The 21,550-nt window shown below is 35.4% G+C and overlaps 2 protein-coding genes across 2 annotated transcripts in view; one reads left to right on the forward strand and one right to left on the reverse strand.

Moving 5' to 3' along the window:
* The first annotated feature begins 483 nt into the window (after nt 1–483).
* LOC145686717 (ATP synthase F(1) complex subunit delta, mitochondrial-like) lies at nt 484–16,201 on the forward strand. Its single transcript, XM_081760299.1, has 3 exons — nt 484–639; nt 6,638–6,765; nt 15,595–16,201. Exons 2-3 carry the CDS (start codon nt 6,652–6,654, stop codon nt 15,958–15,960), a joined length of 480 nt encoding a protein of 159 aa, XP_081616425.1. The 5' UTR covers nt 484–639; nt 6,638–6,651; the 3' UTR covers nt 15,961–16,201.
* A 2,007-nt stretch (nt 16,202–18,208) lies between these two features.
* LOC145686715 (E3 ubiquitin-protein ligase parkin-like) overlaps nt 18,209–21,550 on the reverse strand; it is a 35,577-nt gene continuing 32,235 nt past the window's right edge. The window contains exon 8 of the mRNA XM_081760298.1: nt 18,209–20,978. Coding sequence (XP_081616424.1) covers nt 20,869–20,978 — 110 coding nt within the window. The 3' untranslated portion in view covers nt 18,209–20,868. The remainder of the gene's footprint in view (nt 20,979–21,550) is intronic.

A 21,550-nucleotide genomic window follows, 5' to 3' on the forward strand; every position in this document is an offset into this window, starting at 1 on the left:
CTTCGATAGGTTATGAAGTTCCTTCTCTAAAAATTTGAAACCTCTAGCTTGAAATTTGTAAGAGAAATCGTGAATTTTTGTGAAAGGTAAAAAATACATGAGATACGAAGACTGTAGTGACATCTATTGGCAAAACTTGTCCATTTACACCAACCTTAAGCATCATTCTCCGGGTGGGCCCTTGTACTCTAGTCCGCCTCTGATGTGTTCCGTCTGCATACAAGCACTCTAGGAGTCACGCTTTTCGGTACTGCATTTCCCTAATTTCCTCCTAAGCATAATTTCCTCCTCCAAAGATTAGACAGAACAGGAATTTAAATGATTTTATAGATAAAATCATTTAAAATATTTTCTACACAATCCTGGAGGGTTTTAGGCAGAACGAGAATGAATCTTTTTATATTGAACCCTCCTAGTTTGGGAGTGTAAGGAATTTATTTCCGGGGGGCGTGTCCGAAAATTTTATGGGGATGCTGGGGGTGTAGATAAATCACTGGTTCATTCCTTGTCAGTTCACATCTTGTTTGTCGTTTGTCTTGATTCATCCAACGCAATTCATCATTCATTTGTTAACAGATTCTATTGTGGTGCCTTCTGGTGTCAGGTTCGGGTTTGCAAGAAGAACAAGAGGAAGGCTCTGTAAGTGAAATCCTTAATATAATAATTAAAAATTATATTGTTGCATTTGGAAAATAGAAAGTTATCAATTTAGAATTGAGAAAATCATTCTCACCGTATATGCATTCTCATGTAATGCGAAACTGGTGTGTTTTCTCTTTACCATCGAGTAATGGCTAAGAATGTTACATGAATGAAGTAGAGTAAAAGAAGTAAATTGTAGAGTTATCTCGTACCTCGTTTAATAACATTTAGATAGATCAATATTTTTACATTACAACTTGTGCATTTCATATATAAGTCTACAAGCAGTATTAATATTAGTAATTCAACTACTGTAAGTCTCAAGAGGTCAGTGAGGGAAAGGGGACCCGGTGTTTTTTGCATGCAGGTTTACTTTCCTCACACAACTGGAAATAGATGTGGAAAAATCAAAATTAGGCATTACTCGAGCAGACGGCTCTACCAAATTGTCACACATCTATTGCATTTTCCGGTTTCTTGCACAACATGTACTAAATGAGGAGTTAATGCATAAACCACGATAATATTACGCTCTTTATCGCACAATTCTTTGTAATACAATCGTATATTGCAATACATGCATCACAAACGTCCATTGCTAACACGAACAGAATATTCCCGCAGTTTATTTCCACCTTTTTCGCGCCCTTGTACTCTTCCGCTTCAGTAAATAGTTATACTTAGAATACGTTCATTACCATTTAAAACATTTCAATATGATATCCATTGACTGAAATTACTTATATTCACACTCCTCTTCTTTTACGAAAAGTGTTTGACATCGTATTTTACCTATAAATTTTGTTTTTGGTAGAGCCGTCTGCTCGAGTGAACCCCAAAATTATTTCACTGATTTCCTTCTTATTGTCCTCTAAAAGATTTTTGCTGGGCAACATGAAAATATCTCACTTGGCATAGATAAAATACAAAACACAAATCAACGTGTGCTAAACAGTCACTAAAAAGGGGCAAGGTTCTAGAACACAGGTCCCCCTTCCCGTCTAGTTGTAATAAAGACAGAAAACAACGTCCACTCGCTAACGTTCGTTGGGCAATACTATGTAATTTAAAGATTAAACTTTGGTACAGACAGGAACCAACCTAGCTATTAACCTACATGGGGGGACCTGTGTTCTAGAACCTTCCTCGAAAAAGGCATGAATACTCTAACAGAGTCAACAGGGCGAAAGTGGTGTGCCCGCGCTGGGTTGCATCCGAAGGGGCAGGCGCGTCAGCGTTGCTGGGTATGCGTGTAAGCGAGGTTAGTGCAAAAAAAGTCGGTTTTGGAAATTATAAGAGTTTCAATAGCACTAGTCATGGTTTTATACTAGTAAGGCTCCACTGGAGAGCATAAAGTACAGCTTTTGTACACTTCAGAAATACGCCGCCGGTGGAAAGTGGCATTTAATAAAGTCATCTTGCATATGCACTCACTTCGGTCGTAAAGCACTTATAGTGATTTTACACAAGTAACCCTACACGGTAAGAGTACAGTACTCTGTGAGCAGAACAGGTGATTTTGCCACAGGATGTGGCATTGTTTACATAAAGTAAGGTAGGGAAATGATGAGTAGGATCGGGTTATCTTAAGGTTAGGGAAGTTTGGACCCATTTTGTTAAAAAAAATAAATGAATAAAAAATTACGGTAATTCCTCTTATTGATATATATGTAATTCGGTTTCTATGGATGTTCTACTTAAAGTACACTGTTGCTCCCTACATTTGTAAATCTTTAATACAGCTGGGCTTTAAGCTGTATCGCCGGACCAATTTGAAAATCGAAAAAAAAATGGAGCAAAATATACTGCATTCGGTTATAATTGGTTGGATTACATTAAGTTACGTTAGATCATGTTATTAGGTGTGCAGGTTTACTATACGGATCCATAGTATAAGGAGTAGTAGGAACGGTTTAGAAGCCCCGCAGGGGTTGGTTGGATTCTGTTCTCGACATGAAATTAGTAAATTAAAGACTTGCCCAAATTTTTCTGTACATTTTATAATCTATGGATCCGTATAGTAAAACAAGTGTACCTCTCTGCGAAATAGTCCATCCGCCTCTACATACAGTGCCGCTTACAACATCAAAAGCAAGCAGCAAATACAATCAGTTTCTGAAGTTTTACTATTCCCCTTATCTGACTTTCACTCACTGTTCCTCATAAACTTAAATAGATTCTCCAATTGGCCCGGTAAATTTCCTAAAATTGGACCGGCGATACAGCAGTTAACCCTATAGCTGTATTATTTTGTATTCTGTCCCTCGGAGATATGTGTTTCTTATAAATATGCCTTTTCAAGTGTTCAATTTTACCTGTAAATCTTCCAAAAGGTAGTGTCGACGTTCATCAGAATACATGAGCTATTTATACATTACACTTTTCAGCAGATACTCGTATCCTTACCCACAAAGGAAAGTAAGACTAATTTGAGGTAATTTGCGACAGATGATGTTATGTCTTTACATGTAAGGCATGGTTGGTGCAGTTGTGTGAAAATCACCTCGAACCTGTGTACTAGGTGATTACTGAAAACTAGTATTGCATCTAATTCGATCACGGCAGGACGAAGCTGGAGGGCCGGTGCGGAGATACGTCAGCGGGGAACATGCTCGTTAGCGAAGGGGTGTGTGAAATATTATTTTGTTTCAACATTTGTTAATTCAACTGTTTGATGTTAGTTATTCTCCTGTATCTCAGTTCTACTGAAGGAGACACAGTTTGATCAAGTCTGTTCCATTCCTCTTGTCACACTTTCCAAACACCGTCGAGTGACGAGTGTACTGAGCTGTAGTGTTGACGGTCCAATGGTCGTTTCAATAAGGGAACTTACAAACATCCATGAGAGATGTGTCCATGCATTCCACAGTGATATTTGTATGGGTGTAACAGCCTACATGAATTTCCGTCCTGTCTGACTGGATGCTTTGCCCTGGTTAATGACAAGGCGAGGGTATCACTGCCATATAGAAATGGAATTCGTTACAGTAAATCCGAAATGAACTGTACTAACACTCATACTTTAGAATTGTCATTGTTTTTGAAGGCTAAGAGGAAAACGTATAAGGCCATTCCGTATGAAATCACCAAATCTAAAACTGAAATGTGGCTCATGTTTTAAATTTTCCCCAAAATTGGTACATGTGTTGTGATACTCAAACATAGCACACCTGTAAAATTTTACCGCTCTTCCTCAAAGAGGACTCGTGTAGGAGCCATTCGAAATTTTGGGGGTTTAGTGCAAAAAAACACTTAAGTCCGCCCTCGACTTAAATTACTGAAACCGCTAAATCTCTGAAGGTATTGAAGCTATTTGAAAATGGTTTTCACTAAAACAATCTTTGAATTTGTAGCATTTAAAACATTGTAATAACGAACTTCCAAAGTGGGGTTAAGCATATGAATTTCACCATCAAAGATTAAAAAGAAGGAAAGGATGTCAAAATTTTGGCAACTATTCCTGAAAAAGGCCCACCTAACATCAACTTCAAATTTTCAAAATATTTATTTCTGGTGTTCCTCTTTAACAAATTAAAAAAAAAATAAATTAGGAGGGTGTTTTTTAACATGTTAAAGAAGAACAAATTATGATACAATGTAAGTTGAGGGCGGATTTAGGCACTTTTTGCACAAAACCCCCAAATTTCCAATGGCTATTTCCAGTTTTCTATGCTGAAAATGTTTATAATTGTCAAGACTGAGATGATTTACTAAATGAATTGTGCCAGAAATTTAAAACTTCAAGTGCCATTGCTGAAAGGACTCATATTCTGTCATTAGTTCCAGAATTATTTACTATAATATGAAAAATATTGAAACATTTCAAACAACCGAGTATCTCGTTTGTAAAGCCCAGAAGATCAGAAAGGAGCATGAAATTTTAGCCAAATCTGGTTCTAAAAAAGGACATAGTATTCTTGCAAACAACGTTAATTTAGTCACAGAATTTCGCAACAGTAATGAAGTGCCCTGAAATGCTGGATTCAATGTCACTATCAATAAGAATATGAATTTCATCATCAAAGGGAAAAAAAGAAGAAAAAAATGTCAAAATTTGGCAGTTATTTCTGAAAAGGCCCACCTAACATAAACGTCAAATTTTCGAAATAAGTATTTCTGGTAACCCTGTTTTTCATATAAAAAATTAGGAGGGTGTTGCGTGGCTAAGTATCTTTACAATGGTTGACGATTCTTACGAAAAAAAAAAAAAAAAAAAAGTGGAAAAGGTATGCAATTTATAAAATTATTTTAAAACTGTATGTGCCTATTACGTAGCATATATACTGCTGTTTGATTTAACAAATGAAACACTGAATAATAGTGAACTATCACCATATACACATATTATATTTACATGTTTGGTTGATTTTAAGCAATTTGAAATATTGAGCCTAAGTTCTCTTATCACCAGTTTCAGAGAAGCTCTTCTCAATAACTTTAATTTCTTCTTCAGAAATGCTGTAATTTCTGCCAGTACCAGATGAAATATTGGGTACTCCAATATTAATGATCCAGTTTCCGTATGGAATCCAGCATGTGTCAAGTGTTTTTGGCCAGAAAAAACATTTTCTTGTGTCCATGGGAATGAAGGAAATTCACATTAGTCACGATGTTCCTGTGAATTCTCAACTAGTTTTCTAACCCACCATTTCTCTTCATAAATGCAAGTAATAAATTGTTCACGTGAAAAGGTAATGTCTTTCGATTCTGCTCAATATTTACAGTGAATGTTGTCTGAAGAAGATACACGACTGACTTTAAGTTTTGACAGGCTGGTGTGTTTATAATGATGATTTTCACGCGTCTCTTGCAACGTGATGGCTTCTTCAGCCTCTCTTGAAGTATTGGACGAACGTTTTCAATATCTTCTGTCACACACACACAAAAGGAAAAAGTTTGACATTGGTTATAGTTTGACAAAATTTCAAGAAATCGGCAACTAACAATCCGGTTATACAGTGGCCTCTGTAAACTCGCATGTCTAGGTAGACATGTCGGTGTCCCACCCATGCCATCGCAAACACTTTTGCCATGGCTTGTGGCAAAATAGTTTCACTCACATGTGAGTCCAAAAATACTCATGGAGGCATAAATTGACAAAAGTCTTTTTTTATAGATTTTATATCAGGCTGCTGATCCATTCCGAAAGTAAATAATGTGTTTAATGTGAGGGAAAACATCATTAATGTACTTCAAAAGAATAACTTGGAAAGCATAAAATGTAACTGTATTCTTCTATCTGCGCTTTACGAATGAGATACTCGGTTGTTTGAAATGTTTCAACAGTTTTCATATTAGTCTATGATCTGGGGTCTAATGACAGAATTTGAGTCCTTTCAGCAATGGTACTTGAAGTTTCAAATTTCTGGCACAATTCATTCATTAAATCAACTCAGTCTTAACAATTACAAACATTTTCAGCATGGATGGGGTTTTTGTGCAAGAAATGCCTAAATCCGCCCTCAACTTACATTGTGTCATAATTTGTTTTTCTTGAACATGTTAAAAAACACCCTCCATTTTTTTCATATATTAAAGAGGAACACCAGAATTAATTATTTTGAAAATTTGAGGTTGATGTTAGGTGGGCCTTTTTTCAGAAATAGTTGCCAAATTTTGACATTACTTTTCTTCTTTTTAATCTTTGATGGTGAAATTCATATGCTTAACCCCACTTGGGAAGTTCATTACTACAATGTTTTAAATGCTACAAATTCGAATTGCTCCTACACGAGTCCCATTTGAGGTACAGCTGTAAAATTTTACAGGTGTATTATGTTTGGTTACCAGAACATTTGTACAAAATTTGAAGAAAATCTAAATCATACGAGCCACCTTGATTTATTGGTTTCATATGGAATGGCCCTATATTCATATAATAATAATAAGATAGATTTACTTCCTGACCGATAATATTATATTTTATATTTTCGTATATTTTCATGTTATAATACTTTGTATGTTACTAAAAATAATACAAATGTATTTGTTACAGACTGACTGAAGAGAATGGCATCCTTTGTACGTTCCACTTTCAGAGCCTTATCCCAAAGGCCTGTGCTAACAGCAATGCAGAGGCGAGGTTATGCAGATATGTCTTTCACTTTCGCAGGAGCTAACCAGGTATAGCCAATTTTAAAGTTTTATTATGTGTACTGAATCTAATATCATTATTGCATAATAATGGAATTTATTATCTTGATTCAAAATTATAATCTTACCTAATATCGGTGAAATGTGTTAGTTTTAGAGAGAGAAAAGATAAGTTCGAATACCTTCTATACTATCTAGCGTTGCTAGCAGAAGAAATTGATATTATTATTATTCACGTGTACATTCAAACTGAATATTTAAATTTAAACAAGTTGTAAAGTGGTTTATTTTGAAATTTGATAAGATAGATACTAAACAATGATAAATATATGAATAAAATTTCTAATAGAAAAGAAAATGTTATCGTAATGTCTAATTCCCCTGTAATGTTTTTCATTGTACAGGCTTTGCTTTTATAGACTTAAATTTGATTGAAACTACTCACTGAGCAAATCTACGTTTATTGTAAAAACTATTCACGTATAACAGTTTCGCCAACTATCCACTTTGGCTTCATCTAGACACTTATTTCATGTCAGCACGAATAATGTTACCCAGGCACCGAAAATAAAACCAGTCACTTGTTTTATTTTCTCCCCTCTTACTTCTATATTTGACTCCGACCGCTTCGTTCCAATCACTATGGTTTTTGTCTTTCTCACTTTTATTTTCACCCTATATTCTTCACAGTGTGTCCTCAAGTTTTCTAGCGTCTCATTTATTTTATTTTCAGATTCCGTAACAAGCGTCATATCTGCAAACCGTGTAACCTAATCATCTACCTCCAACCGAAATACTATCTTCATTATGTAGGGAAAGAAAATCATTTTAAGTGTTAACTCGCAATGTTATACAATTCTTCATATCACTATCATTTAATTGGCACCACATAAACTACTACTAAATAATCAAAATCATCATTGCATGAACTTGAAACGAGTTCAGGAAAAATTGAAAACTATGGAATCAGTACATGTGAATTGCAGAGGTGTTATTCTGCTTTAGAACAGTACGAAGCCACGTTGCTAATATCACTTTGTGACAGTTATCAAACGTATCCTCTGATATCAGTTGGAAACGCTGATGTATCCTCTCATATTCCTGTACCAATGAGCTGTCAAATTATGCTTTGTTCTCCAACCGATTGGTTTTGAACTGATTCTGGGTTTGAGCCTGTAAGACGACCGTTAATTATGGCTAAATATCCACTTGTTTCTTACCCGTGGTTCGGAGTGCAGAGAATTTACGCAAACAATATAATACGACCTCCGATCCTACAAACAAAAAATACGTTATCTGGACAACGATGATTTAATGGTAATCCCAGTTAAGAATATAATAACACCACACACAAATTTCCATATAATTTATAGATTACCAATATCAAATAATAATAAAATATATTTAACGACTTAGTATGAAATGCCCATACTTCTGATTGTTTTCTTTTTTAAATCATGTTGTAGTCCTTCTCTCTGGTCTAGTTGCTAGCGTATGTACCTTTGAGGCATATGGTCTCTGGTTCGATGGAAAAGCACAAACATTTAATTTTGTCGTTCACTTCCATTATTCATCTGTCTCCTTTCGCCTAAAGGGTATAATCGTGGAACGTTAAACTAAAGAATTTAATTTTCGTTTCATAAATCATGTATCTAAATGTCCCAATAGATATTGAATTATTATTTTCTAATGAAACAAGTAACTTCTAAAGTAGATTATTATTGTAAAACTGACAAGTGGAAATAACCCAAATTACCATTATTTATTTCTTACTAGCAGATTGCCCGTTCTTCGCACGGGGAGAATAGTTTCCTTTTTAGACATAAGGAGCAATGTGGACTGAATTTGGATTTAAACGGCATCGGAAGTGTCACTGTTCGTCTCAGTGTTCCTGGAAATTATGGATTCGACACTAATATGTCATTTTCGATCATTATATATATATATATATCTTTCCCAACTTGTAGGGCTGAATTTGGATTTAAACGGTATCGGAAGTGTCACTGTTCGTCTGAGCGACCCCGGAAATTATGGATTCGATACTAATATCTCATTTTCGATCATTTTTAAATATCTCACCTCCTCACCTCAATGCACCGTCAAAATGAAGTGATGAAAACCATTCCAGGCCCGAACCTTACCTATGTTGTAAATTTGGTCGAGATCGGTCGGGTGGTTCGAGTTGATAAATCACAAAAATAGTCACTTTTTATTTTCTTTTATATATTTCCCCCTCCCCTACGTTGCATCTATGTTGAAAATTTGATGAAGATCAGTCGGGTGGTTTAAGAGTTACGAAGTCACAAATATAGTCACTTTCAATTTCATGTATTAGAATTTAACTTAAGTTTTAACGTGACATTGATGTTTTCGAAAAAGATCGCAACAATTGACCGAAATTTTGACTACGTTAGGAAAGAAAATTTGAGTTACGATATTGTTCAATTCTCTGTTTGCACTGTATTATGCGGTTAGTTAACTATCTATTTATTAAAATGCTACAATAGCAACAAAAGCACCTGAGCTCCAACCTATAACTTTTGATTTCAAATCTTTGAATTACGGTTATTTGTGATTTCACGTTTAACAGAAACAAATATTTTAAACTATGTGTACTTTAAATAAATTATTTAAGTAGACCTTTTTCATATAAAGTTTATTTAAAAAAAAATATATATTGTTCAAAGCCTTTGTATTTTAATAAGGCTTTTCCAGAATCAATGCAAGTGAATTGTGCTGCCATCTTTGGAGTTCTTTTAAACTATATGCTTGTGGCCAATCTTTTCGACAATGAGATCTCGGAAACTACAGGCCCTAGAAAGATGACTTTTTCACTGATCGATTGCAAATTTTGTGTCGATTGTCCAGTTCTAATTGAATATTTTTAAAAAATGACTATTATTTCTTTATTACATTTTTACGGGTACACTGGAAGTGTTGAAATTAAAAAAGAAAAACTAAAGCATAATATCCTACACGTTATACATTCTAATACCACATAATTGTATACAGGAGTTGCATGCCCCTCAGGCATTTGTTTCATGGCCAAATGATAATGAAAACGAAGGATAACCCATTTCTCCACTCTAACAGTATTGCTTGGAGTGTTTTGTCCAATGAACACCATATGTCACTGACATTATAATTAATTGTGTGTGTAATGTATTTGCTTATTACATACTGCATGCAAGCAGAAAGAAAACACTGATCATACATGATTAAAAATTCCAACTTGAAGTATGCTCAAATCTTGCAAACTGTGAGAGATATTGAGAAAGTAATCGACAAAATCTTCCCTTTATGGTATCTCTTGCCAATTTTTATCAAGACGTCTTTCACTTGTGACTGTAAAGGGACATTACAGATGTGAGGAATAACAAGAAGATTCATGCTCATATGTGAATGATGCGCTATGTAGAGAGCGCAGGTTCAGCTAGCCTATATATTAAAATGCTAGGTTTATATGTTGGACGCCAATCCTTTCGACAATGAGATCTCGGAAACCACAAGTGCTAGAAACATGCTGTTTTGACTGGTCGATTCCAAATTTTGTGTAGATTGTCCAGTTCTCATTCAAATTTTCAAAAATCGTATCGTTATTGTTCTATTCAACATTTTAAGGGCTGTTTTGAACTCATAAGATTAACATTGTTGCAGGCCGAAACTACGGTTACGCTACCATTAGAGAAGTTGCGTATGGTGGGTTAACGGACATGGCAGGCACTTTGCTTAAATCTGAATAGCAAAACTCATTGCATGCTCGCAATTTGAAAGGCCTCAAGAGACGCAATGAGGGGTACTTGGACGGATATGTATTTGTTAGAAAAAATATTTCCAATTGATATCGTGTTACTTCTACAGATTTGCTACATACTCATTCCAACATTCCATACATAGTAATCACTTCCTTTGTGAGACTCCTATCCTTTACTTGTGAGTCAATCCATCTGAAGTGGTCCAAAGATAGTGAAAATGGTTGCTCGACCATTTCCGAAAATTATAAAAATTTGAGTGTGACGAACCTTGTGTATGAGAAGATCAATAACACTATTGACGTTGTCGTATGTACAAGTGTTCCTGAATGACGGCTATCTTTGTTGTCGGTAGAGTGTCAATTTTGGCATTTTCAAGCGTTTACGAAAATTACATTTGCTCAGGACGTACGAGTTAGACGAACACCAAACAAAAATGAATATTTACAGGAGAGACTGAGATACGCGGAGAATATATACTCTTGCTTCTAAATAAATATGCATGGTTGCAAACTAATATACGAAATCACCAGAAAAAGTACAGAAAATTACACTTTTAAAGAGGCTGTATTTTGGAATGGCATAAAATGGGGGTTCATTCGTTTATAAGTGTTGTGCTGAATACTGTTACATGTAAAGTCGGCAGAAATATCAACAGCTATGATACTATTAGCACTAGATTTATGGGAATCCGAAAGTTGGAAGTTTGATGCCATTTTTGGTGTGTAATATCTAAGAAGGGCAAAGTTCTAAAAAATTGCTGCTTAGGCCACAAAGTAATTCTGTATGTGAATAAACTATTGCAAAAAAATCATGACTGATATTACATGGAGTAAAAACATGGTAAAAGTAAGAACATGGTAAAAACACGAAGAAAGCACGTGCGTGACGATGGTTGTAACCCGGAAAAATTTAAATGTTTGGATATGTTTCATGCTAGATCTCAAACTACGCATGGTGCAGCAATTAAGCCTTTTTGTTGTTGTTGTTGTTGTTGTTCAGTTGTAGGAAAGCTTGCAAGTGGCGGTTGTTCCATCTTTCTAGCACCATGATCATTGCTACGTCTATATGGTGAGGGGGTTAGCTCATAGTGTGGAACATAAACTCCACAAAAAACGACAGAACTTTCTTGTTTACATTTATATGATAATGAAAAACAAAGGATAACAATTTCTCCAGGCTAAGATGAATCTTTATTATTTGGAGTGTTTTGTCCAATGAACACCATATATCACTGTCATTATAATTAATTGTGTACATAATGTATTTGCTTATTACATAATGAATGCAAGAATAAAGAAAACACCGTTCATACATGAATTAGGAACTCCAACCGGAAGTAGGCTGAATCTTGGAAACGGTGCGAGATATTGAAAAAATAATCGAAAAAATCTCCCCTTTATGGTACCCCTGGCTGATTTTATCAAGACGTCTTTTACTTATGTGTGTAAAGGAACATGTACAGATGTGTGGAATGACAAGGAGATTCATGTTCATATGTGAATGATGCGCTGTGTAGAGAGCGCAGGTTCAGCTAGTTTTCATTTAATATAATAAAATGTGCCTGAACAGACTCTGCCCAACGGAAGCCTGTGCTTAAGAAAGAAAGAAAAAACTTACGATCGCTTAAATTTTCATACCTAATTCCATGTAATAAAACTTGTTAATCGATACATGTGCATCACGGAAACGGAAAGCTTATTTGCCTCTTAATAACAGAACATTTTATAGTGTTCAAAAGGGAATGGTTTTGTAACTTTTAAATTTACCACTAGTTGTTAGTATTAAAAGTAGTGCAGAGATGATTACTTCCATATTCAGGGTGGGGGCCGCGGTGGCTCAATGGTAGAGCGTTCACCTCTGGTACTTGGGGTCCCGGGTTCGATCCCAGCCCCCGCCAAGTGAACTTTGTGGTGGACAAACACCGTGTGCGTGGGTTTCCTCGGGCTTCTCCCGTTTCCTCCCACTTTCTTCATTTCACCATTTCATTCATTACTCATTATCACCGTCTCCTGTAACCTAACCTGCATAGTGGGACGTAAAACTCAAAGATTTCATTTCATTTTCCATATTAGGGTCTCTATATAAAGTTATTTAACATTTTCCATTTACACAACTTTATTGACGTAGGGACAAACATACTGAAGCATTCGCTATGCATATTAATGAGTTCTTTTTAGCAAAGTTACGTAATAACTCTTAATTTTCACTCTAACTCAATGGACTTTTTTTCTGTGAGGCTTCGCTAAGTCTCGTTGAATTGAATTGATTTTGAGTTTAACGTCCCTTTCAGCAACGAGGCTATATGGGACGGAACATACTGATTAACGTGGAATCCGAACCATATGAGCTTTCTCTGGGAATCGAACCCGGGTCTCCCACGCCAAAGGCGCGTACGCTAACCGCTTAGTCACGAAAGAGCTCGCGCTAAGTCGCGTGTGTATCAGATAAAAGTCACCAGCGTGAAAAACAGTTAATGTAACGCATCTACGCTGCTGTGATAGAGATTACACCAGCTATGCTTGAACGAGCATTTCGAGCCACAGAACTGCGCTGGAAAATATGTGAAGACTTACAAGACCACCACGTTGAAATTTACAGTATATATGTCTATACGCGAGAGTTAGATTTAGAGTGAAAGTTACATTTATCAGGCAACCGTTTTGAAAAGTACTTATCTATGTTCTTAACGAACGTACTTCCGTATAATTGTTCGTACGTCAATAAAGTTTGTGTAAGTGGAAAATGATAAATAATTTTTTTAAAAAAAATGTTACTTACCAATCAATATATCCTCATGTGGGAAAACTAAATATTCTCCAGACGTACCGGGACAACAAGCTAGTTCCTAGATATCGTAGAATCAGAAGCCATATCATGTCCATATCAAAATGGGAAAGATACCAATATGTACCAGTGCTTAAAGTGAACACATGATTATCGTATTTTGACAAGATTGCTGTTTGAAGCAAATGGTTAGGAGAAAGATGACGATCCGTTTATTATTATTACTTGTTTCGGAAATTCTTCTTAGTTTCTTCTCTTTATTCATTGCTTGCGAAAATCAGTCTCTCTAATGAAAAGTAATCTTACGTTATATTCTATTAGTGTACTGTATTAAAATCACACTTTCCAAAACTTATAGCAATGTTTTTACCTCTTAAGTCCTTCTAACTTCATTGGGTGGTTTTTCAAAGGTGGTTGCCATCTTATATCATCCTTGTTAGTATCTTCTTAAACTATTAAATATGCTGATTTAGTGGATCCTCAACAGTGCTAATATACCGTATATACTCGAATATAAGACCTCTGTGTTTTTCAAAATATAGGAGTAAGATTTGGGAGGTGCTTTTATAATTTCATAACATATGTTTGAGATATGTTTATATTTATGATATGTTTATGAGATATATTTTTATAATCTAATAACATATATTCAAAATTTATACGGTTTACCCAACATTGTTAGGGTCGTCAAGTCTAGGAGGCTTAGGTGGGCAGGTCATGTAGCTACAATGGAAGAAAGTAGAAACGCTTTTAAAGTCATGACTGGAAGACCAAACGGAAAATGACCATTAGGAAGACCTAGGCGCAGATGGGAGGACAATATTAAGATGGATCTCGCAGAGATAAGAATACAAAGTAGAAACTGGATCCAATTGGCTAAGGATAGAAGTCAGTGGAGAGCTTTTGTGAACGCGGCATTGAACCTCTGGGTTCCATAGGCCATAGTGTTAGTTAGTTAACATATGTTTGAACAAGTGGTAGCTATACTGGTAGATTTTCTTTAATTGTTTTTTCTTAAGTTGATTTATTATTCCTCGCATAATACGATTTTGGACAAATAGAATGTAACAGTCCAAGTAAATTCGAGCACATTTTTGAAAATGGATAAAGGTGCTACTAGTAACTCCATCAGGAAAGGTCTTGCAGCAAGTCCGCGTTTGGTGCGAACACTCCCGGGTTCGATTCCCGGTCGAAAAAGTGTAAAAGCTTTTTCAGACCAGGTATCCTGAGTGAAGTTTACTTCATTCACAACAGACAAATGTCGGGATGGTACACCACATAATAGTCGCAGACTGCTTCCTTCCTTTCCCATTCCTTTCTACCTCTCCAATTCTCCGCGTGGTGTGTTCGCAGAGGGATGTCATCTCATATGTGACGGGCTAGCATGTGCATAGATGCCGACAGCCCAAAAATGTAATTCCTAATCCTAACGTATAGCAAGTCACTGGTTTCGCAGCCAGGATAAACTTTAGGTTGGTGATTGCGTTAATTTTCTGTACTTATCGTATAGAAGGTGCTTGTATCCGCATAGTAATCAAATTTTCAAACCGACAATTTTTTAGAAGGGTACTTGTATTCGAGTAAACACAGTAACCAAAAAATTAGAAGTTTTGAGAGGAACTATATTTGTAGTAAGTAACTCGTATTTTCTTTTCCTCTAACTTGAAATGTTGCCATGCTTTACAATCCCAATTACTTTTGGGGCTAAGATATGGCAACATTGCAAGCTAACTGGAAGAAAGCATGGCAGTTACTTAATATAAACAAATATAGTGTAAATATAGTTCATCTCAAAACATTTCAACATTTAGTTAGCACATTTGGAGATCTATTAAATCAGCATATTTTATAAACAAGACGTTAAAAAGAACGGGATAAAAATAGCAGTCAACAACTTTTGAGGACCAGCCCGGTGAAGCTTGCAAGACTTGAGTTGACGAAATTATAGCTGAAGCGAAATAAGAATTACACTGTTTAGGTTAATAAAAAAATCATATTACATGCGTAAAAGTGCATATGTTAGCGTACTAAGATTGTAGATGTTTACTTAGCGAATGCCAAGTGTTATCTAATGAGCAACTGTTGAAAATATTTGTTACATGAATTATGCATTCTATCACTATATTGGTTATTTGATTTTTGGGTTCCGTAGTTTATATAGTATCGTTCAAAATTAGTGTAATCTCCTATATTAAACGGAAACTTGTTCATAATGGAAGTAAGAATACCGTGGTATTTCGTTAAAACTGGATTCACTGTAATCGTCAGTGTTTTTTGTTTCTTTTTTTCAATTAACAGTTATGTTAATTTGTTCTTCCAGATATATTATCACAACGCAGATATCCGCCAGGTGGATGTCCCATCCTTCAGTGGCTGCTTCGGTATCCTTGCACAGCACGTGCCTACATTAGCTGTATTGAAACCTGGCATTGTCACAGTATTTGAGAAGGATGGTACTGAGAAGAAGTACTTCGTTTCAAGTGGCTCTGTAACAGTTAACGAGGATTCGTCAGTACAACTCCTAGCCGAAGAAGCCGTAACGTTAGACCAGTTGGATCCTGCTGCCGCGAGGGAAGTTTTAGCCGAAGCACAGAAGAAGTTAGCACAGGCAACAACAGAGGTTGAAAAAGCAGAAGCTCAGATAGCAATTGAGGTCGGTGAGGCCTTAGTACAGGCAGCGCATTAACGATTCTTTTCTTTGGTGCAAGTGTAGAATTATAGAATATTGTTTGCAATGGACAGTTTGTTGTTTAGGTTTAGCTGTACTACCAACGTTCAATATAAGCAAGGACTTTATTTTTTTTTAAAGGAAAACAAGTGGGAACCAAGATAAGACATGTAATATAAGTGAAAGTGACATTGTAAGTAATAAGGTCCTCTGAAACATGTATGAATGTACTATAGATCATTAAATGATAACACTTCAATCATTATTATTATTCCAGATTTAACGCATGTTAAAATATTTTGCCTGTGTCTTTTACATGCCCGTTGTATGAAGAATTTTAGATTTTAATTCGTGTGATATATGTGAAGAGCCAACGCCACGCTAAAGAAAATTGTGGAGAATATTTGCCCAATTCTAATATGAAGTTTAATTAGTTTTTATTGAAGGTAAAAAGAAGGCACATAATCAGTAGTAATTAAAGACTCCTAAAAACCCGTAGGAATATGCTCAAGCGATGATTTTTTGGAGAGCCTGGTTTCACTCTTGCTTGCGAGAAAGGCATCTTTGTAGATGTTACATCTTGTCATATAACAGTGGTAAACTGCTTCTGGAAAGAACATTTAACTGCTGTACACTGTACCACATAAGGTTCCCACTGCCTGCAGGGAATATTCTGAAACTGCGTTTCTCAAACCGTGGTCCTCTTAAATTGAACATTAGTCCAAAAAGAGAGAGAAAAATATAAAATTGAGCAACAGCTGATTCGTCGCACCGAATATTGTCTGCACAATGAATGCTGGGCCCGTGCAATGCGTGTTTCGCAACACTAAGAAACGCCTCCGCCGGTTGGGACAAGATGGTCAGTATGCAGTGCTTAGTGTGTTCTACTTCGTACACTTCCACCTGTATGTACAGTCATGTCTAAAATAATTGTCGCATATCTATAACTGTCTTGTTGTGGAAATTTAATTTGATAATGACTCTTCAGGTACTAAAAATGCTGTTACGGTGTATAATCGGGAAATGTATATTTGTGATAAATTTCATAGGAAAAGAAGTATAAATGCGAAAATTAGGATGAGTAAAACAAAAATGTTGCTGAATGGACAAGAAAAGTTTCTTTCGTTATGTTGTTCTTATTTACTGCTCTTTTGACATGAAATTTACCTCATGCTTGCCTTTACTGATTATACACATACTAACATTATAAGGAATACCGGGCGAAATCGTTATTAAATTATATTCTTACAACAACGTATTTATAGACATGCGACAATCATTTTGGACATGACTGTACTTGTAAGTTGACGGTGTTGAAGTAAATACTGATCAGATATATATTTTTTTCAGTCACAGTTTTGGTCGAATACACGTTATTGAAGTATACAATCATCAAGCTCTTAATGGTGGCTCAGTGGTATAGCCCTAAGCTTTGGTGTGTGAGGCCCCTGGTTCGGTCTTCAGCCAAGTAAGTTTGTTGTGGACAACATGGTGTTCGTGGGTTTTCTCGGGGTGCTTCCGTTTTCTCCCCCGATCTGATTCCACCATCATTCACTTGTCTTAATCATCCGTCTGCCTTAACCTAAAAGGCATATTTGGGAGGCGTTAAACTGAAATATTTTATTTTTTTATTTTTTTTCAAGCTCTTCATTATGACACCCATGAGATGACAGTACATAGAATAACTAATGAGATATAGCCCAACATTTACATTAACTCTTAATTGTAATTTGTGCCTAATTGTAATATGTCCAAAGTTGATACATTATCAGTCGATCCATTACATCAAACTTAATCAAGTGACATGCTTAAGATTAAATTTCTGTGCGTAGTATTCGAGAAAACTATTTTTTATTGCGCTAGGAAGTATGCCGCTCTTTGCCATTATTATTTCGAAATTTTTATTCTGCTACAAAATACTGTATTTATGTATTGTTTCTCCTGACTGACTGATTTACTTACGTACTTACGACACACATACACCTAACAGTTATGAACATACTACTTACTTATCATAAGAAAATTTGTCACGTGTATTACTCTCCAAACGTGTATTAACTGATACCAAAGTTTTAAATACACATTTAGTACATCCTGGTATTCTAAATTATTCCGTGTTGCATATTTTATGCCGCATATTCTACATGTTAGAGACATTCAAATACGATTTTTCATGAATAAAATACAAGGAAAATCTTTTTCTCCATTTTTATTTTCAAACTCAATAATAAATACAACATGGGAAGAAGTCCTTATCACAAACCAGATATTAAAAAAAAAAAAAAAAAAAAAAAAAACTGAATATATTTACATTAATATACAGTATTATGATAGCAATTTGAAATTAACTATACAATAGTTCGTCTTTTGATACAAACTGACTAGAAATAAATAAAATAATGGAGAATATAAAATTAACTAAGAATGACTGATTTTTGTACTGATTACAAAGATATTTATATACATTTTTTTTAACTATCTTTTAGGTACCTAATTAATTACTTACAAAACCAGTATCAAGAAATTTGTAATCAAAAAAGAAAACTATAGTTGCAATGATTTACCAACGTATATTATGTCTAATATTTAACATGGTAAAATAATTTCGAGAATCGCTTCTACTCTTTTCGTTGGTCAACTATCTGTTCATGAAACTCAAATATACGATTATCAAACACAAATATTTTCACACGTACATTTCAAATACAATCACATACATTTTTCTTGTGCTTAATACGAGGGCTCTCCAGAGAATAACAGACGCTTTGAAATAAGAAGTGACAGAATGAACAAACCAAATTCTATTAGATACATTTGAAACGTACACTCTTTAGCTAGCTATTTTTCTATATACTCACCTTGCAAATTAAGGCACTTATCATTGCAAAAGTTTTTCAATACCGTCCCGGTAGAAATCTACCGCCTGCGATTTCAACCACTGGCTTACACCAGTATGCAATGTCTTCATCGCTGGGAAGAGGGGGTAGTCGCTAGGCGCCAAATCTGGACTGTATGATGGGTGATTGAACACTTCCTATCGAAGAGCTCTCGGGTACGCTTGGTCGTGTGGACGTGCGTTGGCGTGAAAAATAACACCTTCGAGCTAAGGTTTCCTCGGCGCTTGTTTTGAATCGCGGATTTTAATTGGCTTTTTTTTCTTTTTCTTTTTTTTTTTTTCAACAACAACCTAATCACAGAAAGCACAGTAAGAGCGTCATAGACCTCACGCTACAACAGCTGGATGCGTACTGAGTGTGGCAACGTTCTGACTTCAAGATGGCGACTAGCCCCGGCCACTGCTGCGATAGGCCAATACGTCTGGTACTTTCTGGACAGCCTTCATTCTCGTATGTTTAGAACAAGCATAGCTGGTTTCAATAGAATGACTCATGATACAGTGCAGCGTTAGGAAAGGAGTGAGTTCTCCTTAGACGACTGCGTTCATCTTCGGTAGTTTGACTGACGAAGAAAGCAGTGCCAGACGCTTTCTTCAGTACATAAAAATAAGTATAATTACATTTGAAATTTCATCAAGTTCATTGGTAAGCGAGAAAACAACAATCATACAATAAAGGACTAATAGACAACTGTATTAATTAAAAAAAAAAAAAAAAAAAAAACTGAACTAGTTATATTAGAGATGTTCAGTATCAATATGCCATTTTACTTTTCTCATTGAAATATGATAAAGTTAAAAATTTCCAAAATTAAAGACATCTTGTTTCTGTGCATGATTACATGTGATAACTAGAGAAAATAACCGATTTTATATCACAAATTCCTCTACAGATGCAAATGCAATGTTATACAAAAAGTGGGAAAAAAAATTGCACGATTTCTTTGCATCAGTTTATAAACTTTTTGTTTAACACTGGAAATTGTGAAACACTGAATGAAATGAACACTAGTTAGTTAAAAATATAGCTGCCACAACAGATATACTATCTGATTTTTTAAAATTTTATTTTATTTTTATTTATTTATTTATTTGGATTACTCTGGAACGAATTGGTCAATTTGAATTAATGAGGTTAAAATAATATTTTTTTACGCTATCAGAAACTGTACTCATATTCATCTTTTTGTCGAAAGTTCAGGACAACACCTCACTCTGACTATCATCATGTAGTAGGCTTATACTGAATGGGGGAAATTATTCCATTCGTGCATTTTTGAATTCATTAAAAGATATTTCCTTCATATACATGAATACTCACACACTTATAAATAAACGATAATTATACAATATTCAATTTCACGTCCGTTTATAGCACTGAGGCTATATGAGTCATGGACGTAGAAATCAACCCTCATGTATTGCCACCAAAGTTAGAACACCAAACCACGCATGCTAATTACTCGAGTGCTTTTGAGCCCTACCTTACAAGAATAAAGTTATATAGAGGATTCCTTGAAATTCTGACACTCAAGTATTGGAAACTTCGTGAGAAATCCAAAATGACTGTACACATGCAGGAACCGCTATCCAATTCGTTTCCACTTTATTAACTGAAATAAGCAGAAACTAGATTGGCTTGCAAAGGTCTATGGCGTCGAATCAGACGTTCCTCGTCATTCTCCTTTTCCTCCTCTTTTTATTTGATTAAACCTTTAGCAAAAGGTTATAATGTTTAATGTGTGTCGTAATTGTATTTTACAATTCTGTGGTAAATAATTTGTTTTCCATGCCCGCTTTGAAATTCCTTTGTTCCAACTATATATGATACATATTTAAGAAATGCAGGCATACATTTGAAGAAATCGACTGTTAGCTATATTTCTGGAATATACAAACACTACAGTCAAATTGCGACCACACAGGATTCATAATAAGTATGAACCAATTATGAAGCTAGGGATGCTTTATAAGGCACATGTTTCAGTCATTTTCATTTATTCAACAGTCGATCAGTCGTAATTATCTCATTATCCAAACCAGTGATTGCCCATACAATCACGAGACCACTCTGTTTGGCACATCCAACACCAATGGAAACCGCACTGAGGTCGAGTACATACCATATGCATACAACCTCCTGGAATGGAAAGAAATTATGTTATTATGCCACGCGTTATACATAAAAGTCATCAACATCACAGAAATAACTGCAGTGATAAGGGAAATACTTCAGGAGTGAGTTATTACCAACACTGAACAAAAATGGAGTGTTTAGAAGCTAAAGACATCAGAAAATATATCACACGTGGTATGTTTATAAAACTATCATTTCAAACAAGGTGCCTGGATGTTACATCATTTCGACAATTGCTTCTGGCAAGTCCATTTAGCGAAACTTGGCATAAACGTATTCTAGGAGCACTTATCGTCTCTTTCACTTGGTGTAACTATCGTTAGTACATCAATTCACTTTAAAGCAGCTTCGACATTTTCTCATGCTTCTGGTTCATAAAAAATAAAGATTTTGTACTATGCTTATTTTGACACCTTTCCTTCCTTCTACCATTTAGAGCACGGAATCCCCACCCTCAATATTTTTATCTACACGTACATAGAGTGTCCCATAAAAATGTGCTCAGTTTTTATTGACATATCACTCACGTACTTTTTGTTTTGTTACAAAATGTATAAACGATTTGCAGAAAAGAC

This window comes from Thermobia domestica, chromosome 5 (genome assembly GCF_964235325.1).
Source record: "Thermobia domestica chromosome 5, izTheDome1.hap1.1, whole genome shotgun sequence".
NCBI lineage: Eukaryota > Metazoa > Arthropoda > Insecta > Zygentoma > Lepismatidae > Thermobia > Thermobia domestica.